The 27,959-nt window shown below is 62.3% G+C and overlaps 1 protein-coding gene across 2 annotated transcripts in view; it reads right to left on the bottom strand.

The window, feature by feature from the left end:
- Positions 1-27,959, bottom strand: part of CELSR2 (cadherin EGF LAG seven-pass G-type receptor 2) — an 85,120-nt gene that overhangs the window by 44,661 nt on the left and 12,500 nt on the right. For both annotated transcript variants that reach the window (XM_048826605.2, XM_048826606.2), the window contains exons 2-3: positions 17,679-18,323; positions 6,551-6,773 (exon numbers count right to left, since the gene is read on the bottom strand). In XM_048826605.2, coding sequence (XP_048682562.2) covers positions 6,551-6,773; positions 17,679-18,323 — 868 coding nt within the window. The remainder of the gene's footprint in view (positions 1-6,550; positions 6,774-17,678; positions 18,324-27,959) is intronic.

Here is a 27,959-nt window from a genome sequence, read left to right as displayed (position 1 = left end):
GGGGAACAGTAAAACGAAGGGGAATTGACGGGGACCAGGCGTGCTGAAGATTCAGAGACGGTTTCGGGGGGCGGTTAACCCCTGGGAAGGTGTGACCAGAGAGAAAGACTTTTGCAGTAACAGGGTCCCCCGGGGGATTGCAGCGAGCAGTCCCAGGGGCGGAGGAGTCTGCAGCTCGACCCTGGCAAAGAGGTGGTGACCTCAAGAAGGACTGGCACACTAAGGGCTTTTCCTGGAAACCGTGGGAAGCTGCCCGGCCTGCGAGTGGCCAGCAGGGAGATGTACGCTAAACGCCTTAAGAGTGACCTGGTGGAGCTGTGCAGGCAGAGGGGGCTGCGCATCGGGAGGTCCACCAAGGAACAACTGATTGCCCAGTTGGAGGAGAGGGATCGCTTGGATGACCCGATCCCTATCCCTGAGGGGAGCCGCCCGGCAGACGCAGCGTGGGCCCTGGGGCCTGACCGGGCTGGGAGGGGTCAGACTGCTGCCGAGGACATCCCGAGACCCTTCCTACCTATGTCTGGGGGAGGGGTTGGGGGAAGCCCAGCGAATACCGAGGGCACCCTGACCCCAGCACCCAGCAGGGGATCCTCCCGGCGGAGCTCCCCATCCCTGGAGCGGAGGCGGCTGGAATGGGAGAGGGAGATGAAAATGAGGGAGCTGGAGGATCATGAGAAACAACGTCAACATGAGCAGGAGGAGAAGGAGAAACAACGTCAACATGAGCGTCAGGAGAAGGAGAGGGAGCGTCAGGAGAAGGAGAGGGAGCGTCAGGAGAAGGAGAGGGAGCGTCAGGAGAAGGAGAGGGAGCGCCAGGAGAAGGAGAAACAAAGACAGCACGAACTGGAGCTGGCCAGGCTGAAGAGCAGTGGGGCCCCGGCTGTGGTGAGTGAGGGGGGACCCAAGACTGCAAGGAACTTTGATAAGTGCTTCCTGGCCCAGCGTAAGGAGGGGGAGGACATAGATAGCTTCCTGACGGCCTTTGAGAATGCCTGTGAGCTGCACAGGGTTGACCCTGCAGACAGGCTCCAGTTTCTCACCCCCTTACTGGACCCCAAAGCCGTGGAGGTGTACAGCCGGATGACAGGGCCGGAGGCAGGGGACTATGAACTGTTCAAACAGGCCCTGCTCCGTGAGTTTGGGCTGACCCCCGAGATGTACCGGAGAAGGTTCCGGAGTCAGCGTAAAACGCCTGAGGTCACCTACCTACAACTGGCCAACCGGATGCAGGGGTATGCCCGCAAGTGGACAGCGGGGGCCCGAGCTAAAGAGGACCTGCTTGACCTAATTGTACTGGAACAGCTGTATGAACAGTGCCCTTCCGACCTGAGGCTGTGGCTGGTGGACAAAAAGCTCGAGAACCCCCAGCACGCAGGGCAGCTGGCCGACGAGTTTGTGAACAGTCGGTCAGGGGGTAGCCGGGAGGAGTCCCAAAAGAACAGGCCCCCCCCGATGCAGAGAGAGAGTCACCAGGGGGCCTCCCAGCGGGGAAATAGGGAGAACCCCCTCCCAAGGGGAACGCCTGGCGTCGGGCCCCTCCGACCCGCTCGAGGGGACCAACGTGACCTGAGCTGCTATCACTGTGGCCAGAGAGGCCACGTACGGTCCCAGTGCCCTGGGCTCAGGGACAAACTGAGCAGACCCAACCTACCCAGGGTTAACTGGGTAGGGACCCAGCTGGACGAGGGGCAGACGACTCAGGCAAGGGGGGCTGCCAGTTTACCACCTGCCCCGGAGGGAAGAGTACCCCAGGCCAGCTCCACCAGAGGGCTGGAGGCTCTGGACTCAGGGCGCTCAGTTTACAGGGTGGGCGCGGGGCTGTCCCTCCGAAGAGAGTGCCTTGTTCCCCTGGAGGTGGATGGGAGGAAGGTCAATGGATACTGGGATACGGGTGCGGAGGTGACGCTGGCCCGGCCCGAGGTGGTGGCCCCAGATCGGGTGGTGCCCAACACCTACCTGACCCTGACAGGGGTGGGTGGGACCCCATTTAAGGTGCCCGTGGCAAGGGTACACCTGAAATGGGGGGCCAAGGAGGGCCACAAGGATGTGGGGGTACACCACCATTTGCCCACTGAAGTTTTGATGGGGGAAGACCTAGAGGACTGGCCAAGCAAGCCCCAGACCGCCCTGGTTGTGACCCGTAGCCAGAGCCGGCGAGGGCCACTGCTCCCTGACCTCGGGGAGGGTACCGCACCGGAGGCGCAGGACCCTACCCTGGTGGGAAGGGAGGGCCGAGGGGCACGGCTCAGAGAGGCTGAGGCCTCAGACCTGGCCACTGAGGGGGAACCGGTCCCCATCCCTTCCCCAGCCGCTGAGTTCCAGGCCGAGTTGAGGAAAGATCCCTCCTTGCGGAAGCTCAGGGACCTGGCCGACCTCGGTGTGGTACGGACCATGAGCAGAGGCTGCCAGGAGAGGTTCCTGTGGGAGAAGGGGTTCCTATACCGAGAATGGGCTCCCACAAGGGAAGTAGAGTCCTGTGGGGTCAGGAGGCAGCTGGTGGTCCCCCAGAAGTATCACCGCAAGCTCCTGTACCTGGCCCATGACATCCCCCTCGCAGGGCACCAGGGAATCCGGCGCACCCGGCAGAGGTTGCTACAGAACTTTTACTGGCCCGGGGTCTTTACCACGGTCCGGCAGTATTGCCGATCCTGTGACCCCTGTCAGAGGGTGGGGAAGGCCCGGGACAAGGGGAAAGCGGCTTTGAGACCTTTGCCCATCATAGAGGAGCCTTTCCAGAAGGTGGCCATGGACATCGTGGGGCCTCTCAGCAAGACGACCCGGTCGGGGAAGAAATACATTCTGGTCGTGGTAGATTTTGCCACCCGCTACCCCGAGGCAGTGCCCTTAGCTTCCATTGAAGCAGACACCGTGGCCGATGCGCTCCTGACCATTTTCAGCCGAGTGGGGTTCCCCAAGGAAGTCTTGACAGACCAAGGCTCCAACTTCATGTCGGCCCTGCTCCGGTGCTTGTGGGAGAAATGTGGGGTCCGGCACGACTGGGCCTCAGCTTATCACCCCCAGTCCAACGGGCTGGTGGAGAGGCTTAACGGGACGCTAAAGATGATGCTGAAAACCTTTATGAACCAGCACCCGCAGGATTGGGACAAGTACTTACCTCACCTGCTGTTCGCGTACAGGGAGGTGCCACAGGAGTCTACCGGATTTTCGCCTTTCGAACTGTTATATGGAAGGAGGGTGAGGGGCCCCCTGGACCTGATGAGAGACGAGTGGGAGGGGAAGGCCACTCCCGATGGAGAGTCAGTGGTGGAGTATGTCCTGATCTTCCGAGAGAGACTTGCTGAACTCATGGGCCTGGCCAGGGAGAATCTGGCCAGAGCCCAGAAGAAGCAGAAGGTCTGGTATGACCGCACGGCAAGGGCCCGTGCCTACGCCACCGGGGATCCGGTGATGGTTCTCATCCCAGTGAGAAAGAACAAACTACAGGCCGCCTGGGAGGGCCCTTTCAAGGTCGTCAAGCAGCTCAATGAGGTAAACTATGTGGTAGAGCTGTCGAACCGGGCGCACCACCGCCGGGTGTACCATGTGAATATGATGAAGCCATATTATGCCAGGGGGAATGTGGTGTTTGCCGTGTGTGGACAGTGGGAAGAGCAGGGAGATGACCCTTTAGTAGATCTATTCCCTGGGACCAGAGCTGGTTCCCCCCTGGAAACAATTCCCCTCTCGGATCAGCTAACCCCTGCCCAGCAAGCTGAGGTCAGGGAGGTGCTGCATCCGTACCGACAGCTGTTTTCCAACCAGCCTGGACGCACTAATCTGACTGTCCACCGGGTGCAGACAGGGTCGCACCCGCCGATAAGATGCTCCCCCTTCCGAGTCACAGGGAAAACTGCTCAGGACCTGGAAAGAGAGGTCCGGGACATGCTGGCTTTGGGGGTGATCCAGCCATCTGCCAGCCCTTGGGCCTCGCCGGTGGTGCTGGTCCCCAAAAAGGATGGGTCGGTCCGGTTCTGTGTGGACTATCGGAAGCTCAATGCCATCACAGTATCTGATGCCTACCCCATGCCCAGGCCTGATGAGCTCCTAGACAAGCTGGGAGGAGCTCGGTACCTCACCACCATGGACCTTACAAAGGGCTACTGGCAAGTGCCGCTGGATGCAGATGCCCGGCTGAAATCGGCCTTTATCACCCCTCTGGGGCTCTATGAGTTCCTGACCCTGCCTTTCGGCCTCAAGGGAGCGCCGGCCACCTTCCAGCGCCTAGTGGACCAGCTCCTGAGGGGGATGGAGAGTTTTGCCGTGGCATATATTGATGACATCTGTGTCTTTAGCCAGACCTGGGAGGACCACGTGTCCCAGGTTAGACAAGTGCTGGACCGACTCCAGGGGGCTGGGCTGACTGTAAAAGCGGAGAAGTGCAAGGTGGGGATGGCGGAAGTGTCTTACCTGGGCCATCGGGTGGGGAGCGGCCGCCTAAAGCCGGAACCAGCCAAGGTGGAGGTGATCAGAGACTGGCCCGCTCCCCACACCAAAAAGCAGGTCCAAGCCTTTATTGGGATGGCAGGATACTACCGAAGATTTGTGCCCCACTTTAGCGCCATAGCCACCCCCATCACTGAGCTATGCAAGAAGGGGAAGCCAGACAAGGTGGTCTGGACCGAGCAGTGCCAGGAGGCTTTCCGGGCGCTGAAGGAGGCTCTGGTCAGTGGCCCAGTTCTGGCAAACCCAGACTTTGACAAGCCCTTTGTGGTGTTCACCGACGCCTCCGACACGGGACTGGGGGCGGTGTTAATGCAGGAGGATGAAAAGGGGGAGAGACACCCCATCGTGTACCTGAGCAAGAAGTTGCTACCCCGGGAGCAACACTACGCGGCCATCGAGAAGGAGTGCCTGGCCATGGTGTGGGCCCTCAAGAAACTAGAGCCCTATCTCTTCGGGCGGCACTTCACCGTGTACACCGACCACTCGCCCCTGACCTGGCTGCACCAGATGAAAGGAGCCAACGCCAAGCTCCTGAGATGGAGCCTGCTCCTGCAGGATTACGACATGGACGTGGTCCACGTGAAGGGAAGTGCCAACCTGATAGCGGATGCGCTGTCCCGGAGAGGGGGCCCCGAACTTCCCCAGGTCACTGGTCACAGTGACCCCGCTCAGTTCAGTCTCGAAGGGGGGAGAGATGTGACGATGTGACTCAGCAGGGAGGGGGGAGTGTTGACCTGGGAATGTGCCCTGGGGATGGGAGACCTGAGAGCCTGTCACCTGAGCCAGGAGGGGGAGGGGGAGGTAACACCTCTGCCCAGGAATGTGAACAGAGGCTGCAGCAGGGAACCTGCTGGGTGGGGTTAGTTGGCAGTTTGGAGGCTGGGGGGAGGAACACAGGGAACCCCAGGGCTGGGGTCTAAGCTCCCTGCTCCCCCAGAAGGACGTGATTGAGGGGTCCTGGTTGTACCCACAAGCTCTGTTGTGGACTGTGTTCCTGTTGTCCAATAAACCTTCTGTTTTACTGGCTGGCTGAGAGTCTCAGTGGATCCCAGGAAGAGGGGTGCAGGGCCTGGACTCCCCCACACTCCGTGACACACCTCACTTCACAATGACCGGCTTACAAACCCAGACATGACAATACAAAAGTGTCACGGCCACTGGGATGACGTTCTCCTTTTTACCATGTCATTATAGAATAAATGGGCTGGACTCTAAATCTTGTCGTCCAGGCAGCGTGTAGGGCCCAGCGCGGGACCAGCGCCGTCTGGATGACGTTTCAGTCTGTGCTGACTTCCCCAGTGCTTTCCATGGAGCCTGCTGTCAAACGAGGCAAATCTCCAGAGGAGTTGTTGTACCCCCAGAAGACCTTGCATACCCCGGGGGTACCCATCCCCATGGTGGGGAACCACGGGTGTAGGGTTGGGGGGTTCAGTTTATGACTGGGAAAGGAGGGACCTATACCACAAGGATGGGCTCTGCCTAAACCCCATGGACCCAGGCTGCTTTCTCTCAAGTGGAGCAGTTTTTAAAGTAAGGGCCGGGGAAGGGGCAGAGACGTCCCTTAGGGGAGGATCTGTTCTGGGGCTTCGCTCTGTCCTCCCCAGGCGGGGAGGGGAGGAGCTGGGACGGCCAGGCCTGTGGGCGGGGAGGTGCTGAGTGGGTGGTGGGGGGGTGAGTGGACTGTCCGATTCACTGACAACACGGAGGACGAGCTGGGGACCCACCTCAGCCCCAGCTCCGCAGAACCCCTGGGCCCAGAGTGCTATTGATACGTGGGCAACGGCTTCCCACCCCGGGGCCAGCACTCAAATGAGGGCGATGTCCCCCCGGAGGAGGTGTCAGTCGCCCAGCCCCCCCAGCACTGACATGAGGGTGATGCCCCCACAGAGGAGGTGCCAGTCATCCAGCCCCCCGGCCGGTGCCCCCCCAGCACTGACATGAGGGTGATGCCCCCCCCAGAGGAGGAGCCAGTCATCCCCCCCTGGCACTCACATGAGGGTGATGCCCCCCCAGAGGAGGTGCCCCCCAGCACTGACATGAGGGTGATGCCCCCCCCGGAGGAGGTGCCAGTCATCCAGCCCCCCCCCCCCCCCTCCCCGGCACTCACGTGAGGGTGGCGGTGAAGTGGAAGCGTTGACGCAGGCCCGGGAAGGTGACGAAGGAGTGGGCGGGGAAGCTGCGGCTGCTCATCTCGCAGTAGGGCTTCTCGTAGTCCCCCGAGGGGCAGTCACACTTGAAGCCCCCGACCAGCAGGTTGGTGCAGGTGCCCCCGTTCTTGCAGACGCCCGGCATGCAGCGGCCCAGGTGGGCATTCACCTCACAGTGCTCTCCTGCAGGCAAGGGCAGCCGTCAGGGGCAGTGCCAGGGACCCCCCACCCCAGGGCACATGCTGCTGGTCCCCGGCTGGTACTGGGAGCCACGGGCACAGCACCCTGCTGCACCCAGCCCCCAGGAGCTAATCACCCTGCACCAGACAGCACTCCTGGCTCAAGCCCTCCCAATTCCCCAGTGCCCCAAACAGCTCCCCACTGCCACACATCTGGCACATGCCGTCACGCCCGTGCACTGCCAGCCTGGCGCACTGGGGTACCTGACCGAGCAGGGCATGTGCTCCGGGCCCCACTCACAGCCAGGGGCTTGTCCTCGCCCAGTCTGACATGGCTCCCTGGGCTGGCAGCACTGGTATGTGGGGGTGGGGGTGTCTGCAGAAAGCCAGGGGCTCCGCTGGCCGCCTGGCAAAGGCCCTGGGACACGAGGCCGGCCGGAGCCCGAAGGTGCAGGAGCAGGGACGTGGGTCCTGCTGACAGATCCCCAGCTGGGGTGATGCCAGGGAGCAGGCACTCACCCCAAGGCTGCGGGCACGGGGCAGGCGCTGCGAGGCTCGCGGGAGCGAGGGCATGGCGAGTTACAAGCGGGGTGGGGAACGTGCACTTCCTGGGACGGGCAGGACACCGGGGACAGCACTTCACAGTGCAGGGGACCCGGAAAGCTGGGGCTGGGGCAGGCCAGAGGGCAGGGGCAGAGAGAACAGACTCTTGGGTGAGAGGGGAGTAAGCAGGAGTAAGCAGGAGTAAGAAGGGAGGGCCAAATCGCACCTGGAGCTGCAGCTAGCCAGAGATGTCAAGAGTAACAAGAAGGGTTTCTTCAGGTATGTTGGCAACAAGAAGAAAGCCAAGGAAAGTGTGGGCCCCTTACTGAATGAGGGAGGCAAACTAGTGACAGAGGATGTGGAAAAAGCTAATGTACTCAATGCTTTTTTTGCCTCTGTTTTCACTAACAAGGTCAGCTCCCAGACTGCTACGCTGGGCATCACAAAATGGGGAAGAGATGGCCAGCCCTCTGTGGAGATAGAGGTGGTTAGGGACTTTTTAGAAAAGCTGGACGTGCACAAGTCCATGGGGCCGGACGAGTTGCATCCGAGAGTGCTGAAGGAACTGGCGGCTGTGATTGCAGAGCCATTGGCCATTATCTTTGAAAACTCGTGGCGAACCGGGGAAGTCCCGGATGACTGGAAAAAGGCTAATGTAGTGCCAATCTTTAAAAAAGGGAAGAAGGAGGATCCTGGGAACTACAGGCCAGTCAGCCTCACTTCAGTCCCTGGAAAAATCATGGAGCAGGTCCTCAAAGAATCAATCCTGAAGCACTTGCATGAGAGGAAAGTGATCAGGAACAGCCAGCATGGATTCACCAAGGGAAGGTCATGCCTGACTAATCTAATCGCCTTCTATGATGAGATTACTGGTTCTGTGGATGAAGGGAAAGCAGTGGATGTATTGTTTCTTGACTTTAGCAAAGCTTTTGACACGGTCTCCCACAGTATTCTTGTCAGCAAGTTAAGGAAGTATGGGCTGGATGAATGCACTACAAGGTGGGTAGAAAGCTGGCTAGATTGTCGGGCTCAACGGGTAGTGATCAATGGCTCCATGTCTAGTTGGCAGCCGGTATCAAGTGGTGTGCCCCAAGGGTCGGTCCTGGGGCCGGTTTTGTTCAATATCTTCATAAATGATCTGGAGGATGGTGTGGATTGCACTCTCAGCAAATTTGCGGATGATACTAAACTGGGAGGAGTGGTAGATACGCTGGAGGGGAGGGATAGGATACAGAAGGACCTAGACAAATTGGAGGATTGGGCCAAAAGAAATCTGATGAGGTTCAATAAGGATAAGTGCAGGGTCCTGCACTTAGGACGGAAGAACCCAATGCACAGCTACAGACTAGGGACCGAATGGCTAGGCAGCAGTTCTGCGGAAAAGGACCTAGGGGTGACAGTGGACGAGAAGCTGGATATGAGTCAGCAGTGTGCCCTTGTTGCCAAGAAGGCCAATGGCATTTTGGGATGTATAAGTAGGGGCATAGCGAGCAGATCGAGGGACGTGATCGTTCCCCTCTATTCGACATTGGTGAGGCCTCATCTGGAGTACTGTGTCCAGTTTTGGGCCCCACACTTCAAGAAGGATGTGGATAAATTGGAGAGAGTCCAGCGAAGGGCAACAAAAATGATTAGGGGTCTGGAACATATGAGTTATGAGGAGAGGCTGAGGGAGCTGGGATTGTTTAGCCTGCAGAAGAGAAGAATGAGGGGGGATTTGATAGCTGTTTTCAACTACCTGAAAGGGGGTTCCAAAGAGGATGGCTCTAGACTGTTCTCAATGGTTTCAGATGACAGAACGAGGAGTAATGGTCTCAAGTTACAGTGGGGGAGGTTTAGATTGGATATTAGGAAAAACTTTTTCACTATGAGGGTGGTGAAACACTGGAATGCGTTACCTAGGGAGGTGGTAGAATCTCCTTCCTTAGAGGTTTTTAAGGTCAGGCTTGACAAAGCCCTGGCTGGGATGATTTAACTGGGAATTGGTCCTGCTTTGAGCAGGGGGTTGGACTAGATGACCTTCCGGGGTCCCTTCCAACCCTTATATTCTATGATTCTATGATTCTATGATTCAGGCAGTGATGTTATTGACTTGAACTGGGACCGTATAGAACATTGTTGCAACCAAGGTCCTGTAGTGGCACCAAAGCTTGTATAATGGGGTCAAATGAGGTGTCTCAGACAAGGTCATGGTTTGCTGCTGCTGCTGATGCTGTCTGTATGTGGGTATCATTTTTGTAGTTGAAGTTATGAATATTGGCTCTGTACTGTCTGTATTTCAAACTTGTGCTCTGCTTCTGGGTGACACCCCAGAGAAGTTGGTGTCAGCTCTGCCTAGCCTGCTGGGTGGCCCATGAAGGACCATCAGCTATACAATGACCCATTGAGAGAAGGCAGACACGCCTTGGGACTCAGCCAGGCATGCAGGGACCTGCCTATGGACAGAACTCTGAGGTGTTTCCAGGCCATGTGCTGGGCAGCTTGTCTTTGGGACACAGAAAGCAGAGACCATGGCAAGAGACTATACAAAGCTGCTGCAGATCCTCCATCTGGTCTTCAATCCTGTGTCTGGCCTCTGGAGGGACTTTGCTACAAACTGAAGCTCTGAATAAAGGACCGAAAGACCCCTCCCAGCTGGGGACGTTCTGCAGAGACTTGATTTGAACCTGCAGCTTATTCTGTCACTGCTGCAAGCCTGAACCAAGAACTTTGCCATCACTGTATGTCATTGATTCCATTTAACCAATTCTCGCTCTCATCTCTATCTTTTTCCTGTTATGAATAACCCTTTAGATTTTAGATTCTAAAGGATTGGCAACAGCGTGATTTGTGGGTAAGATCTGATTTGTATATTGACCTGGGTCTGGGGCGTGGTCCTTTGGGATCGAGAGAACCTTTGTTCTTTTACTGGGGTATTGGTTTTCATAACCATTTGTCCCCACAACGAGGGGCACTGGTGGTGATACTGGGAAACTGGGGTGTCTGAGGGAATTGCTTGCGTGACTTGTGGTTAACCAGTGGGGTAAAACCGAAGTCTTCTCTGTTTGGCTGGTTTGGTTTGCCTTGGTGTGCACAGAAACCCCAGCCTTGGGCTGTAACTGCCCTCCTTTTAAGCAATTTGTCCTGAATTGGCCCTCTCCGTTGGGTCTCGCCAGAACGAGCATCGTTACCCAAGCAGTGTGGCCTGGAGCACTGGCCTGCACTCAGAGGAGCTGGGTTCTGTTCTTGCCTTTGCTAGGAGACCTTAGGTGAGTCCCCCAGCTCTGTACCTCAGTTTCCCCCAAACAGGGATAAGGACCCTGACCGCCTTGTGACACATTCAGAGCTCTACAGATAGGGAAACCGAGGCCCAGAGGAGCACAGAGAGCTGGCCTGAATTTCGATTCCGGGGTCCTGTGCCAGGCCCCTCAGCCGTATGCATGGCTCTGGTTGGCAGCTCTCCTGCTGTCAAGCAGCCCCTCAGCGCACAGCAGATAAAAGAACCCGGGGAACAGAGATCTGGGAACACACAGAGATGGAAGCTCTGCCTCAGTGCCCCAAACCCGCCGCTCAGCTCCCCCCCCCCCCGCTCCCCCTCAGTAGGAGTGGGACACTCAGCCGACCAACCACACGCTGCACGCAGCCCAGCACCCTCCCAGCCCCTTGAAAGGCAGGTGCTTTTAACCCCCTCTATCCCGCTGCCTCCTGCCGCTCAGACAGTGACCAGGCGGGTCGGTTTCTCTGCCCTGCTGTTGGGCTGCACCCCTGTAAGGGGCTGGGTACCAGCACCAGCTTCCACGGAGACTAGCAGCATCCTGGGCCCTGCTCGCCTGGCTTGGCTGTACATCTAAGGGCCCGATTCTCAGCTGGTGCAAATCGACGCAATGGGGCTGCACCAGCTTACGCCATCTTATGCCAGCAGAGAACTGGGCCCACCCTTGACGGGCCAGCAGCCTGGAACCCCGCAGAATCTGGGATGAATCACAGAAGCAACTCTGCCCATCTGCGCCTCCTACTCTGAGCAGCCAGCGTATTCCCAGCCCAGAGACCGTGCCCACGCCAGCCCTGCGCTAAGTGTGTGTCCTGCAGTCCCATGTGACGAAGCGGGACTGTTCTTAATGTTTTTTCTGAATACTGTGTAGGTGCCTCAGTTTCCCCTAGGCAGTTCTTAAGGATCCAGGTGGTGAGATAAGGGGGTGTGACTGTGGCAGAGCCCTAGAGGGCAGGTGTGATGGTGTCTGCACAGAGAATGGCCAACACCCTGTTTCCTGGCAACTGATGACCTGGGCCCTTCCTCCTGCAAGGTGAGAGCTAAAGGGTTGAAGAACAAAGGAATCAGGTGACCTCCTGGCCCAGGGAAAGGGGAAAGCCCAGAGGAGGAGGGGGTGGAGGGTGAGTCAGTTTGGGGCTGGCTGGGGATGAGGAGTAAAGTGCAGACGTGGTTGTCTGGCTCACTGCCCCCCAAAATGGACCCAGCTGAGGGGTCCTGTTCTCTGCACTTACAAGCTCTGTGTTCCTGTCGTCTAATAAACCTCTGTTTTACTGGCTGGCTGAGAGTCACGTCTGACTGCGGAGTTGGGGAGGCAGGACCCTCTGGCTTCCCCAGGACCCCGCCTGAGCGGACTCACTGGGGGAAGCACACGGAGGGGAAGAGGATGCTGAAGGCTCCGAGGTCAGACCCAGGAAGGTGGAAGCTGTGTGAGCTGTGTGTCCTGCAGACAGGCTGCTCCCAGAGAGGAGACTTCACCAGAGTCCTGACTGGCTTCATAGAATATCATAGAATATCATAGAATATCAGGGTTGGAAGGGACCCCAGAAGGTCATCTAGTCCAACCCCCAGCTTGAAGCAGGACCAATTCCCAGTTAAGTCATCCCAGCCAGGGCTTTGTCAAGCCTGACCTTAAAAACCTCTAAGGAAGGAGATTCTACCACCTCCCTAGGTAACGCATTCCAGTGTTTCACCACCCTCTTAGTGAAAAAGTTTTTCCTAATATCCAACCTAAACCTCCCCCACTGCAGCTTGAGACCATTACTCCTCGTTCTGTCATCTGCTACCATTGAGAACAGTCTAGAGCCATCCTCTTTGGAACCCCCTTTCAGGTAGTTGAAAGCAGCTATCAAATCCCCCCTCATTCTTCTCTTTCGCAGGCTAAACAATCCCCGTTCCCTCAGCCTCTCCTCATAACTCATGTGTTCCAGACCCCTAATCATTTTTGTTGCCCTTCGCTGGACTCTTTCCAATTTATCCACATCCTTCTTGTAGTGTGGGGCCCAAAACTGGACACAGTACTCCAGATGAGGCCTCACCAATGTCGAATAGAGGGGGACGATCACGTCCCTCGATCTGCTCGCTATGCCCCTACTTATACATCCCAAAATGCCATTGGCCTTCTTGGCAACAAGGGCACACTGCTGACTCATATCCAGCTTCTCGTCCACTGTCACCCCTAGGTCCTTTTCCGCAGAACTGCTGCCTAGCCATTCGGTCCCTAGTCTGTAGCTGTGCATGGGGTTCTTCCGTCCTAAGTGCAGGACCCTGCTTCATGGGGAGCAGTTCCAGAGCATCACCCAGGGACACTGTGACACCCTGCCCACGCCAGCCCTGCGCTAAGTGTGTGTCCTGCAGTCCCGCAGCCAAGAGACCCACAACAACAACCCCGCGTGCTCACAGGCCGGCTCCCACAACACACCCCGCAACAACAACCCCGCGTGCTCACAGGCCGGCTCCCACAACACACCCCGCAACAACAAGCCCGCGTGCTCACAGGCCGGCTCCCACAACACACCCCACCACAACACCAATGCGTGTACACAGGCCGGCTCCCACAACACACCCCACCACAACACCAATGCGTGTACACAGGCCGGCTCCCACAACACACCCCGCAACAACAAGCCCGCGTGCTCACAGGCCGGCTCCCACAACACACCCCGCAACAACAAGCCCGCGTGCTCACAGGCCGGCTCCCACAACACACCCCACCACAACACCAATGCGTGTACACAGGCCGGCTCCCACAACACACCCCGCAACAACAAGCCCGCGTGCTCACAGGCCGGCTCCCACAACACACCCCACCACAACAAGCCCGCGTGCTCACAGGCCGGCTCCCACAACACACCCCACCACAACACCAATGCGTGTACACAGGCCGGCTCCCACAACACACCCCGCAACAACAAGCCCGCGTGCTCACAGGCCGGCTCCCACAACACACCCCACCACAACACCAATGCGTGTACACAGGCCGGCTCCCACAACACACCCCACCACAACACCAATGCGTGTACACAGGCCGGCTCCCACAACACACCCCACCACAACACCAATGCGTGTACACAGGCCGGCTCCCACAACACACCCCGCAACAACAAGCCCGCGTGCTCACAGGCCGGCTCCCACAACACACCCCGCAACAACAAGCCCGCGTGCTCACAGGCCGGCTCCCACAACACACCCCGCAACAACAAGCCCGCGTGCTCACAGGCCGGCTCCCACAACACACCCCACCACAACACCAATGCGTGTACACAGGCCGGCTCCCACAACACACCCCACCACAACACCAATGCGTGTACACAGGCCGGCTCCCACAACACACCCCGCAACAACAAGCCCGCGTGCTCACAGGCCGGCTCCCACAACACACCCCGCAACAACAAGCCCGCGTGCTCACAGGCCGGCTCCCACAACACACCCCACCACAACACCAATGCGTGTACACAGGCCGGCTCCCACAACACACCCCGCAACAACAAGCCCGCGTGCTCACAGGCCGGCTCCCACAACACACCCCACCACAACAAGCCCGCGTGCTCACAGGCCGGCTCCCACAACACACCCCACCACAACACCAATGCGTGTACACAGGCCGGCTCCCACAACACACCCCGCAACAACAAGCCCGCGTGCTCACAGGCCGGCTCCCACAACACACCCCACCACAACACCAATGCGTGTACACAGGCCGGCTCCCACAACACACCCCACCACAACACCAATGCGTGTACACAGGCCGGCTCCCACAACACACCCCACCACAACACCAATGCGTGTACACAGGCCGGCTCCCACAACACACCCCGCAACAACAAGCCCGCGTGCTCACAGGCCGGCTCCCACAACACACCCCGCAACAACAAGCCCGCGTGCTCACAGGCCGGCTCCCACAACACACCCCGCAACAACAAGCCCACGTGTACACAGTCCAGATCACACAACAGACCCCACAACAAGCCCATGCACATGCCCGAAGGAGGAATAACCGCTGTGGTGACCCTTTTATTGCCAGAGCAAGGGGACGAAGCACTGAAGGGGCCCGGGTGAAATCTGCCGAGAGCTGGGGGAGCAGGGCACTCCTGTGATCACAGGCCAGCGGGTGCTGCCCTTGTTTGCTGGCTCAGGGCCTTAGCCTGGGAACTGTGTGGGGCAGGGGCTGTCACGCCGTCTGTGCTGTGCCCACCCGATGGGGCCCCAACGTGCTGCTCGACACCCAGGATCAATAGCACGAATGGCCAGGGACCCGGGAGCCGGTGCCTTGGGAAGTTCTAGATTTATGGCTGTTTCTAGGGGAAGAGGCGCCAGGAATCACCAAGAAACAGATTCAACCTTTCAGCTGCCGCTAATACAAACTAACGTGCAAGGCGACGGCTTCGGCACGGCACCAGTGCCTGGGTGGCGATGCGCAGGACAGGCAGGCCGCACGCCGGGTGGAGCCGGGGCTGGGGCCGGGGCCGGGCCGGGGCCGGGGGGTGGGATTGGTTTCTTTGCTATGACTCTGGCTGTCGAAGACAGAGATTTTGAACAAGCAATTGCGAGATGCGCCCCAGGGCAGACTCCCCTCACAGAGCCAGGGCTGCAGCTGGGGCCACGGCCAGGCCTGTGCCACACAGAGACCGTCCCTGTGTCCGGGGCGGGCAAGGAACTGGCATGCTGGGAAGTGACCCCTGGCCTTTTATCACCGCCACTGAGAGGCACTTCGCCCTGCTGCATTCTTCCAACACGCACCCCCCCACCACCACCACCCCAGCTCCTGCCTTCTAACTTCCTGCACAGGCCGGCACCTCCCAGAGGGCCCCTCGGCTTGGCCAGGGTCCCCCCCTGGCTTGCTGTCTTCGGGGTTTCCCAGCCGGGCAGCGGGAGGGGGAACCTGCCGTGTGGCTCTGAGGTTTCTTCCCCACTGGCAGTAAAAGGTTTCACAGCAGGGCCCCCTGCGTGCGGCGCACCAGGAACACTGGCCGCAGCACAGACCAGCCCGGCTGGCGTGGATCGCAGGGGGCACAGGGAGCCCTTCAGAATGAGCCCCCCCAGCCTGCGCCCAGGTCTCCGCAAACACTGGGGCAGGCGTTCAGAAGTGCTTAGCACCTAGCAGCTCCCATTGGGATCCTTCTCACTGGGGGCCCAGTGGGGATTCTTCATTGCCCCAGTGTGGGAGGGGAATTCTCCATTGCCAGGGAGCTCACAGCTTTCTACAGTCCCGGGTCACACTCCCTTCAGCGCCATCACCCCGGCTACACTTGGGGAAACTGAGGCACAGAGCGGGGCTAAGAGTTAAAAAGAGAATTTGTGACACAGCCAGGGAGAGAGCTGAGGAATCCCAATCCGACACCACTCCCCTCCCACAGCTGGGAATAGAACCCAGTCTAGCTCCCAGCACGCACTGCTGAAACCCCGAACCCCCATGTCTCTCCCAGAACTTGGGCCAGAACCCAGGAGTCCTGCCTGCAGTCATGTGTTCTAACCACTAGTCCCCGCATCCCCATGTCCATCCCAGGTTATGTGGGGGAGCATTTACTGACACCCGACCTGCGGTGCTGGCAGCCTCCTGGGGCAGGGCTTGGGGGCAGGCAGTGCAGGGACACTGGGGGGCACCAGGCCTGGTTTACCGGGGTCCTGGGTCTGCAGTGGGTATCACAGGGGCACGCCAAGCTGTTATGCCACTGCTGGGTTTGGAGGTCACTAGCTGCCAGGGTGAACAGGGATGGGGGCTGGCAGCTGTGGAGCACGTCTGAGGGGAGGGAGGGTCTCTGGGAGGACACAGGGTGGGTGGTGTCCCTGTGTGGGAGCAGGCCAGACACTGGGGCCAGGCTCTTCGCAGGCGCTAAGAGGGGGCAGGCCAGGGGCTCGGGCTCAGAACAAGTGGCTGCTGCGTCCTCACGCTAGGGCTGGACAATCCCACAGGTGGGGGCAGCCTGGCCAGTGCAGGAGGCTGCCCCACTCCATGGCCTGCCCCACGGCTCACGGCACAGCCTCCAGCAGGCCTCAGTGCTCCGGCCCCGGCTCCAGCCCCTTGCGGTGGGGACGCTCCACTCCAGGGCTGGGGCTGGGGCAGAGACCCCACCCGGGCCATGGGCCTCAGGGACACCCCCCCGCCCCACAGAGACATGCCCAACAGACATGAGACATGGCCACTGCCCTGGGCTGGACTTGAATTAGTGCCTTGGGTGTGTGAAGGGGGCTGGGTGGAAGGCCCCCACTATGCCCCAGCCCTCCAAGCCAGCCAGCCCAGGCCCCGGGAGGTGGAGAGGGATGGCTGGAGAGGGGGGTACAGATGCGGCTGGCCGGACGGGGGTACGGATGGGACGGCTGGAGAGGGTGGTACGGAGGGGGGTACAGATGCGGCTGGCCGGAGGGGGGTACGGATGGGATGGCCGGACGAGAGTACGGAGGGGGGTACGGATGCGGCTGGCAGGACAGGGGTACGGATGGGCTGGCTGGACAGGGGTACGGAGGGGGGTACGGATGTGGCTGACCGGAAGGGGTTACGGAGGGGGGTACAGATGTGGCTGGCTGGACGGGGGTACGGATGGGCTGGCCAGACGGGGGTACGGAGGGGGGTACAGATGGGCTGGCCAGACGGGGGTACGGAGGGGGGTACAGATGGGCTGGCCAGACGTGGGTACGGATGCGGCTGGCCGGACGGGGGTACGGAGGGGGGTACGGATGTGGCTGGCCGGACGGGGGTGCGGATGGGCTGGCCAGACAGGGGTACAGATGCGGCTGGCCGGACAGGGGTATGGATGGGCTGGCCGGACAGGGGTACGGAGGGGGGTACGGATGCGGCTGACTGGAAGGGGTTATGGAGGGGGGTACAGATGTGGCTGCCCAGAGGGGGATACGGATGGGCTTCCCGGACGGGGGTAAGGAGGGGGGTACAGATGCGGCTGGCCGGACGGGGGTAAGGAGGGGGGTACGGATGCGGCTGGCCGGACGGGGGTAAGGAGGGGGGTACGGATGCGGCTGCCCGGACGGGGGTATGGAGGGGGATACAGATGCGGCTGCCCGGAGGGGGGTACGGATGCGGCTGGCCGGCCGGGGCACGGCCGGGGCCGGAGAGACGGACAGAGGCGCGTGTGGGGACAGACAGAGGAGCCCTCCCCCGCTCACCGGTGAAGCCGGCGTGGCAGCGGCAGGTGTAGCCGCCCTCCCGGCTGTGGCAGCGGCCGTTGCGGCCGCAGGGGCCGGAGGGGCACAGGTCGATCTCGCTCTCGCAGTAGTGGCCGGTGAAGCCGGCGGGGCAGCGGCACCGCAGGCCGCCGACGGGGCGGATGGGCCGGAAGAGGACGGTGGCGGAGGCCAGGAAGGGCGCGGAGCTGTCGAAGCGCAGGACGGACACGCAGCGCATGTAGTTCTCGCAGGGCTCCCGCAGGCAGACGTTGTCGTCGAAGGGCAGCACCCGCTGCTCGGAGACGGCGGCCAGCAGCGTGCGGTTGAGGTAGAGCCGCTCCTGCAGGTCCTGGGAGGGGACGTAGCGCCCCCCACGGGCCCCGCCCGGCAGCAGCACCGACAGGCTGACGTTGAGGATGTGGGCGGCCGGCACGTCCGTGTCGTTCTGGATGTTGAAGAGCACCACGTGGCGGCGGGGGGCCGCGAGCACGGCCGCCACCCCCTGCAGGAAGAGCGGCAGCAGCGGGGAGAGGAACCGCTCCTGGGACATGTTCTCCAGGCGCAGCGTGATGCTGTTGGTCAGCGTCTCGTCCGTGATGACGGTCACCCGCAGGGAGCACTGGGCCGCCACGCTGTGCACGCCGTCTGCGAGAGAGGAGGGCACGGCGTGAATGGCGCCCGCGGGGCTGGGCTCCCCCGGCCTCGGGGACAGGCTTCCACAGCTCCTGAGTCTCCCAGGAAGGCCCCAGGGCCGGGCTGCGGGGCGGGAGTGAGGGGCACCGGCAGAGCCGGGGAGGGAGCCCAAAGCCTCGTTCTTCTGGGAGCTGCTCCTGACACCCCCGCATGAGCCCCCCTCCCCCGCATGTCCCGGAGCCCCCGGCTGTCGCCTGCCACTGGCTTCCCTGGTGGCTCAGCACCACGCTGGAGATTAACTTGTCACAGCCCCTCCCTGGAGGGTCCCAGTGGGGGGGGGCGGCTGTGCAGTGGGGGGGCGGCTGTGCAGTGTGATGGGGAGGGGCTGTGCAGTGTCATAGAGAGGGGAGGGGAGGGGCTGTGCAGTGTGACGGGGAGTTGTGCAGTGTGATGGGGAGGGGAGGGGTTGTGCAGTGTGATGGGGAGGGGCTGTGCAGTGTCATAGGGAGGGGAGGGGAGGGGCAGTGCAGTGTGATGGGGAGGGGAGGGGCAGTGCAGTGTCACAGGGAGGGGAAGGGAGGGGTTGTGCAGTGTGACGGGGGCTGTGCAGTGTGATGGGGAGGGGCTGTGCAGTGTCACAGGGAGGGGAGGGGAGGGGCTGTGCAGTGTGACGGGGAGTTGTGCAGTGTGATGGGGAGGGGAGGGGGCTGTGCAGTGTGATGGGGAGGGGCTGTGCAGTGTCACAGGGAGGGGAGGGGAGGGGCTGTGCAGTGTGACGGAGGGCTGTGCAGTGTGATGGGGAGGGGCTGTGCAGTGTGACAGGGAGGGGAGGGGAGGGGTTGTGCAGTGTGACGGGAGAGGGAGGGGGTTGTGCAGCCTGCCCTCAGCCCCATCACTCCCCTGACTTGTTCCCCATGCCGGGCTTGTTGGGGTCCCTGTGTGACACGAGGTTGCTGGCTCTCAGCTCAGGTCCCCACAGCACTGGAGCTGCTGGCCCCGGGACCCGTCTCTCTGGAGCTTCACCCCAGACCCCGCTGGGGCCCTGAGGTTCAGCAGCGGGGGAAGGGGGGGTTGCTGCCCCACTGCTGTTTGTGTGGCCCCTGCTCCGAGGGGCAAGCAGAGGGACCCTGCTAGGTGTCATGTCCCCCCCAACCCCGTCTGCCCTGGGCCATGGGGCGCCGTCCCTTTGACCAGCTCCTCCCTGGTGCCTTCTACCCTGGGAATTGACCCTTGAACTCTGAGGATATGGAGAGCGGGTCCTGCTGCCGGGCCCCCGTGGCCAGCCTGACAGGGTTCACGCCCCCCGCCAGTGGGACCAGCTCTGCGGGTACCGCAGGGGGCAGGAGCAGCTCCCAGGAGCTCTCAAGAGAATCAAGCTGCTGCTGCCCCTGCCCAATCCCAGGCTGCACCCCAGAGAAAGCCAGGCCTGGGCCAGCCTGACACACTGCTCTGAGCAATACCAGAGTGACTCCGGAGTGACCCCAGATCCCTCGGGGCTCGTCTACACTCCGTGGGTGGACACACACTTAGTGCAAACTGAGGGCAGCCCAGACCCGTGGGGCCCCGACTTTGCCGGTCCCCACCCAGACCTGCCCCATGGGAGACCCTAGGAAGTGGGACACAGAACCACCAGTTCAAACCCACCTTGTTCCAAGCTCCCCCCCTTCACTTCCTGGCCACGCCCCATTCCAGGCCACCTCCCCTCCCCCGCATTACTATGTCAAGCCTGTACCCTCATCTGGGTGCCCGCACATGCGCGCATAAGCCCCGCCAAGCCCTTGGGGAGAAGAAACGCAGCTCCCCCTACCCCATGGGCACAGATGGGGAAACCGAGGCATGGGGGACAGGGACCAGCCTCAGAGTTGGGACAGACCTGGGGACAGAACCCAGGAGCCCAGCCTGGCAGTGGGGCGAGGGACAGCAGACACTGTGGGTAGATGTCATCTTGGAGGACAACGGGGAGATCTAGGCACCCCCACTGGCCATGCTGGCACAAGGGCCGGGGCTGGAACCTGGCCGGGAGGAGACGGAAGTGAGGTCACTGAGATGCCTGCCCCAGGGGTGCCCGGGCGGCAGGGCAGGTGGCTATGGAGAAGAACGAGGACGGGTGCTGCCCCCAGCCCGCAGCCTTGGCCCAGGTCGTGGGGAAAGGGAACCTGGCTCATCCCCCCTCAGCAGGCCAAGCCAAGCCCCGCAGCCCCAAGCTGCCAGGCTGCAGGGGTGTTGCCTGGCCCTGAGTTACTGAGCGATGTCCAGCCACGCCAGCCACAGGCACCACGGAAACACTCCCAGCATGCCCGGCCTGGTGCCCCTCACTGCCCGGCTGGGTGCCTGGGGCCGGCTGCCAGAGCTGGGGAGCTGCCAGCCAGTTCCCTGCCAGGTGAGCCCCATGGCACAGCCGCCCCTCCCCACGTCCTGCAGCCGGGGTGGCTGTCGGCGTACAGGGCACATGGGTGGTGTCTTCAAACAGGCCCCCCAGGCAGCGGTGCCAGGACACCAGGCTGCCCTCTGCGACCTCCAGCCCGCTGGTCTCTGGCCGTCTCCCCTCACACCCCGTGCAGCCCCTGCAAGGCCCAGGGCTCAGAAGGGGCATTTCAGCAGGCACCCTCCTGCACATGAGGCCAGCAGCTGTGCGCCAGCAGGTGCCAAAGCAGACAGCTGGCAGCCAACACCCAATAGGAACCCTTTTCCCAGCAGCTGGGGGGCCGTTCTCACATGCTGGACCTCACTGGGGGCTCCCCCAACTCCTAGCCCACATCAGCCTGTGGCTACCAGGTTATGCCCCCTGGCTAGTCGGTATCTGTCTGGCTCCCAGCCCAGGGGACATGACAGACCATGCTGCCCATCTCAGCCCCAGCCCCAGCCACTCTCTGTGGCAGGTTAGTTCTGGCCACAGGAGCCGCCTGTCTCGCTGACCCCTGGGAGTTAGCCTGCGCGAGTTGCCCCCAAGCCCTGGGGGGGCTGAGGGGAAGGGGCACATGCTGCACCTGGGGCTCATCACGCTTCTCCATGCCATAGCAGTGAGGTCTCTCTCTGTGGAGAACCTCCCTCAAATAGAAGCAGTGTAGGGGCTATGACACACAGCTGAGCTTCCAGCAGAGGGCAGCAGTCTCTGTCTCTCTCTCACACACACAAACATACCAGTTCATCACAACTCTTAGTGCTGTTTCAGCCAGGGATCTCAAAGCACTGTGCAAAGGCGGGTCAGTAGCATCGCCCTCATTAGACAGCTGGGGAAACTGAGGCACAGCATGGAGGAGTGACACCTGAAGTCACCCAGGAACTCAGTGCCAGAGTCCTGATCTAACCACTAGCCCTCACAGCCCCCCCAGAGCCAGGGACAGAGCACAAGAGTCCTGAAAAGGGATGTGGACAAATTGGAGAGAGTCCAGCGGAGGGCAACGAAAATGATTCGGGGACTGGAACACATGACTTATGAGGGGAGGCTGAAGGAACTGGGGTTATTTAGTCTGCAGAAGAGAAGAGTGAGGGGGGATTTGATAGCAGCCTTCAACTGCCTGAAGGGGGGGGTCCAAAGAGGATGGCTCTAGACTGTTCTCAATGGTAGCAGATGACAGAACGAGGAGTAATGGTCTCAAGTTGCAGTGGGGGAGGTTTAGATTGGATATTAGGAAAAACTTTTTCACTAGGAGGGTGGTGAAACACTGGAATGCGTTACCTAGGGAGGTGGTAGAATCTCCTTCCTTAGAGGTTTTTAAGGTCAGGCTTGACAAAGCCCTGGCTGGGAGGATTTAGTTGGGGATTGGTCCTGCTCTGAGCAGGGGGTTGGACTAGATACCCCCTGAGGTCCCTTCCCACCCCACCCCCGATCGTCTATGGTTCTCTGACTCCCAGCCCTGTACTCAGCCCAGACCGCAAAACTCTGAAGGCACCTGCCTTAGGCATGGGGACTTCGCCCTGGTGCCAGCATCCACCCGCCCCCCACGTGCACTCCCCCCCCACACCCCAGGTGGCTGCAGCCCAGCAGCACCACGTCACCTGTGCAAGGAGCCACTGCTGAGAACCGTGACATCTCACTGTGGGGCCACAAGGGGAGGCTCCAGCACCATGAACTGAGCCGCAGGGGGGAGGGCTGAGCCAGGGGGGCTGAGTGGGGGGCTGAGCCGGGAGGGGCTAAGCCAGGGGAGGCTGAGCTGGGGGTGGGGGCTGAGCCTGGGGGCTGAGTGAGGAGCTGAGCCGGGGGGATGAGCTGGCAGGAGGCTGAGCCGGGGGGCTGAGGCGGGGGGGCTGAGCCTGGGGGCTGAGTGGGGGGCTGAACCAGGGGGACTGAGTGGGGAGCTGAGCCGGGGGCTGAGAGGGGAGCTGAGCCGGGGGGGCCGAGCCAGGGGGCTAACAGAAGCCGCAGGGCAGGGCGAGGAGCCGAGGAAGCGTGCACACAGCTGCAGACTGCTCGGAGCCTGGAGAGCAGCGTTACACGTCTGTGTGGTGCTGCCTGACTGAGGCTGCAGAGAGCTGCCCCCAAACACCCGTCTCAGGGCGATGTGAACGGCTCTCATTCACCACTGCCGTGTGTTCACTCTGAAGCCTAATGGTGACATGTTCAGTCCGGGCTTGGCTGTTTCACTGCCGGTCAGTTCTGCAGAATCTTTCTGCCTGTCTGGGGTGGAGCCTGGACGTATGTGAGAGAGGCCCTGCGGCTGTCAGGAAGGAGCTTAAGGGGGAGGGTTTGAGGCCCTGGCACACTCCACGGGTCCTGTTTCCAAAGCTGCAAGGAACCAAACACAACATGAGGGGGCCCCAGGGTCGTGACCTCACCAAGGAGGTCAAAGATCATCGCCCCCCACCAGGCTGCCGCAAAGAATGAGGAGGGGCCGGTTGGCCCCACAATGGCCCCGCCTGACCAGTGGGGAGGCCACGCGCAGGGATCCCGTGCCCTCGCTCCCCCCCCCCCCGCGACCTATAGAGCATGGGGGGCAGTGCGGCCATGTCACAGCTCCCCTGCAGGAGACATTTACTGAGTGCCCAGCCGCCAGCCCATGTCTGTCTCAGCTATGTCTATCCTGGAATTCGCTCCCCCAGCCTCAGGGTCCCCCATCCAGGCCCCCAGTTCTCCTGCCCCAGAAAGCTGATCCCCTCCCACCAGCCCCTTCCCACCTGCCTCCCTCTCCTCCCAGACGGGACATTCCTGGGCCGAGCCACCCACACACACCCCACGCCCCGGAGCAGGCAGCTGTTAGCTCAGCAAACACTGGGCCCTGGGTGCCCGGCGCTGAAGGGCTCTTGGGCTGGAGAGCGGATGCCTCGGATACCTGGGGTGGGGGCTGACAAACCCTCCTAGCACAGGGGCCTTTTCACACTCCGCACCAAGTGGCCTCCCTGGGCCTGGGATAGCAGGAGTGAGGGGCACCAGCAGAGCTGCGGGGGGGCAGGGGGCTGGGGGTCGGGAGTGAGGGGCATCGGCAGGGCTGGGGGGTGGGGGGAGCCCAGAGCTGGGCTGGCAGGGGCTGTGGGTCGGGAGTGAGGGGCACCGCCAGGGCTGGGGGGTGGGGGAAGCCCAGAGCTGAGCTGGCAGGGGCTGTGGGTCGGGAGTGAGGGGCACCGCCAGGGCTGGGGGGTGGGGGGGCGCTGGCTCTCGCAGACCCTCCTGGGATATGCACACGGTTTCCCAGCTCCATTCATTGTCTGACAAAGGACAACGGCTGCCATGGCAACTGCCAGCGCATCTCCCCTGCGCCCACAGGCAGGGCCCCGGGCTTGGCAGGGCCCAGGCTGGGGACTCCTCCTCCCTCCGCTGCTGGGGCTGAGGGCAGGGTTGGCACCAGGCAGTGCCCCATCTCCCCCTGCTCCATGGGGGCGCCATGCTAGGGTCCTTCCCCCCATCAGGCAGGGGAGCAGGGCCTGGCGAGGACAGCCCTGGCTGAGGGGCTCTCGGAGCCGTGGGGGCATAGCCCAGCCTCCCCTTCCTAGTCCCAACCCCAGGGCAGAGCTAGCTGGCTCAGGGCCCAGGCCCAGGACTCAGCCCGTAACCCGGCTCCTCCCTGGGCAGCCCCCACTCAGTGGTCCAGGCAGAGGCCCCCACTGTGGTCACTGGTTTCTGTGCAGACACTGGCCTGCGCTGAGTACCAGCGAGCTCGTTACACCAGGGCCCAGCGAACAGAGCACAGACGGTACCAGCCTGCCCTGGAGCAGGACCAGCAGCCCAGAGACAGAAGGTTCTGCTGGGCCAAGGCTGGGCCTGGCTGGACAGCCACACCCCTGCGCCCTTCATCTTCTCCCGCTGGGTCTGACGCCAGGGCCGTGTCCCGGAGCACAGGCCCCTGCCCAGTGACCCAGCCCTGCGCAGGGAATCCCCCCAGCGCAGTCCCCAGCAGCCCAGCCTGGGCGGCTCCAGTGCCGGGCAGGGCCCAGCCACTCGCTGGGTCTGCGCAGCCCCACAGAGCTTCCCCCTCGGCCACAGTGACACCAGGCGTCCGCTCGGCTGCCCAGCACACATGGGTTCAGTGGACAGCTGGGCTGAGTCCGCAGGGGTTTGGAACAGCCCGATCCCAGCGAGAGACAAGGGCCGGGCGCACACAAGGGTCCCCCTAACTCCCTGCCCCCCCAGCCCTGCCGGTGCCCCTCACTCCCAACCCGCAGCCCCTGCTAGCCCAGCCCTGCCCCCCCAGCTCTGCCGGTGCCCCTCACTCCCAACCCGCAGCCCCTGCTAGCCCAGCCCTGCCCCCCCAGCTCTGCCGGTGCCCCTCACTCCCGACCCGCAGCCCCTGCTACCGCAGCCCTGCCCCCCACCCAGCTCTGCCGGTGCCCCTCACTCCCGACCCGCAGCCCCTGCTAGCCCAGCCCTGGGCCCCCCCAGCTCTGCTGCTACGCTGTCTCCCTCACTGCTGGGGCCAGGACAAGAAGCATGGGTGTAAATTGCAGCGAGGCCGGTTTAGGCTGGGGTGGAGGAAAACACCCTGCCAGGGCAGTCACCCCCAGGGAGGCTGTGGGATCCCCGTCATCGGGGGCTGAGCCCAGGCTGGACAAAGGCTGCCAGGGTGGTGGAGGTTTCTTTGGCCCTGCCTCAGCGCAGGCTGCTGGGCTCGGTAACCGCCACGGCCCCTCCAGTCCCAGCTCTGATCCGATGGCCGTTTGGGGAAAACGCACAAACCCAACGTCACTCCACATGCCAGCCCAGCGGGATTCGAACCCAAGTGTCCAGGGACAGTGCTCAAGCTCCCTAACCTCCCAGCTCAGCCATCTAACCTGCCCCATGGGGGCCCTGCCAGCCCCCTATGGCCCAGCAACTGGTGCTGCCAGCCCACACCTCCAAGCAGCTGCCGGCCCCAGCCCCTCTGAGACACGGCGGGCACACGAGGCAAGGGAGTGGGAGCGCGCCCCACTGCCCTCGGCCCCCCACATGCCCAGCCCCTGTCCAGCGGCCCGTGGCTCTGGCTGGCCACGCTGGGTTGCCATGGAGGCAGCAGGAAAGGGCCAGCTATGCAGGGGAGGCTTTTGTTCCTCGCACTCGGTTCTCTTCTCTCTGACTCACGAGACAAACACCCCCTTCCCCGGACGCTCAGCCCGGGGGGAGGCAGCTGGGGGAGGGGGAGGCTGAAGGGGTGGCAAGGGACTGGGGGGCCCACGGGGAGCTGGGAAAGGGGCTCTGGGGTGAGCGGGTGAAGGTGACAGATGGGGAGCTGAAGGGGGGGCAGGGGCTGAGGGTGGGGAGCTGGGGGAGGTGCTGTGGGGCTGGCAGGGCAGGAAGGCTGGAGGGGGAGGGGAGGGGGAGCTGTCCCATTCTCTAGTCCCCGGCTCATTCTTCCGCTTTCCGACCCAGTGCCCCAAGCCCCTTTGTGCCTGGCTGGCCCCGCCCCGCCCTCGCCCGCCCCACCTTTGTGCCTCTGTGCTGGAGAAAAAGGGCCCCCCAGTGCCCTCCCCCATCTCTGGAGGGGTCACAGGGACGTGGCTGCAGCCGGATCCTCTGGCACCAGACTGGGGGGGGGCTGAGTGATGGGGGTTCCCATGTGGATCACCATGGAGACAATGGCCCATGGTGATGCCCCCGGCAGGCACCCACCGGGCGGGGGCCACCTCGGTCATCAGCCCCCTCCACGTCTGTCCTTCCCATGCGGCCTTAGGCCCTGCCAGCCCCACACTAGCCCCAGACACATGGGGGGGGCAGATTCACTGACTCCAGCTCTGGCTGGTTACACCCCAAGGACATCCCCCACAGACTCTCCTGCCAGCCCCCCGCTCCGTGACCCTCCCCTCAGACATGCTGGGTCCCATCCTGGCCTACCCCACGCGGTACCATGAGAGTCTCTGAGGGGCTGGGGCTCCCCGGCAGAAGGGGGGTACCTTGCTGGACTCAGACCGGGCCATTGCCGGGCACAGCGCCGGGCTGGGCAGGCCCAGCTCAGGACTTGGCTGCACCAGTGCTGGAGGGGTTAAAGAAGAGAGCCCCCCGTAGCCCAGGCCCTGAACCCTCCCACTCCAGACCCCAGGGGTGTAACCCCCCTCCCAGCCCCAGGTGCCCTCTGCGAGCAGGGGGGCAGCAGAGCCCCGGGATGGCATCAAGGGCAGCCCCGGCCCATGCAGCTGACAACTAACGCACGGTCGCAGGCCTGGCCAGGCTGGGGGGAGATTAACAGCACGGTTGAGTTACGGGGGGGGAGGGTGTCTCAGATCCCCCACCCACCCCCTGCTCTGCCCCACACAGCCCACTGGCGAGACCGGCTCCGCCAGCGCCGCCCCTGCCCCCCAGAGCCAGAGGGGCAGGAACCATTAACGAGCCAGGAGGAACCCTGCCTGCGCCCCGCACAGCACAGACCCCCCCACAGCGCAAACCCCCCACAGCACAGACCCCCCTCACAGCATCCTGCCTGTGCCCCCCACAGCACAGCCCCCCACAGTGCCCCCCACAGCACAGGACCCCCCCACAGCATCCTGCCTGCGCCCCGCACAGCACAGACCCCCCCACAATGCAAACCCCCCACAGCACAGACCCCCCTCACAGCATTCTGCCTGTGCCCCCCACAGCACAGCCCCCCACAGCGCAAACCCCCCACAGTGCCCCCCACAACACAGCCCCCCACAGCGCAAACCCCCCACAGTGCCCCCCACAGCACAGGACCCCCCCACAGCATCCTGCCTGCACCCCGCACAGCACAGACCCCCCCACAGTGCAAAACCCCCACAGCACAGACCCCCCTCACAGCATCCTGCCTGTGCCCCCCACAGCACAGCCCCCCACAGCGCAAACCCCCCACAGTGCCCCCCACAGCACAGACCCCCCCACAGCGCAAACCCCCCACAGCACAGACCCCCTCACAGCATCCTGCCTGCGCCCCGCACAGCACAGACCCCCCCACAGTGCAAACCCCCCACAGCACAGACCCCCCTCACAGCATCCTGCCTGTGCCCCCCACAGCACAGCCCCCCCACAGTGCAAACCCCCCTCAGTGCCCCCCACAGCACAGACCCCCCCCACAGCATCCTGCCTGTGCCCCCCACAGCGTAGACCCCCCCAGTACCCCACACAGCACAGCGCCCCCTGCAGCCCAGCCCAGCACTGTGCAGTGCAGCTGACCGCTTCCTTCAGGACCCCAGGGATCAGCCCCTGGCTGGCGCACAGCCCTGACTCTGGGGTGGAGTGGAGGTGTAAATACCTGCGCCTAGGCCAGGCCCTGCGGGCAGGATCTGGGCTGG

Source organism: Caretta caretta, chromosome 21 (assembly GCF_965140235.1).
Source record: "Caretta caretta isolate rCarCar2 chromosome 21, rCarCar1.hap1, whole genome shotgun sequence".
Classification (NCBI taxonomy): Eukaryota; Metazoa; Chordata; order Testudines; family Cheloniidae; genus Caretta; species Caretta caretta.
Note: the sequence above shows the minus strand (reverse complement) of the source record. Positions and strands in the feature narration are given on the sequence as shown.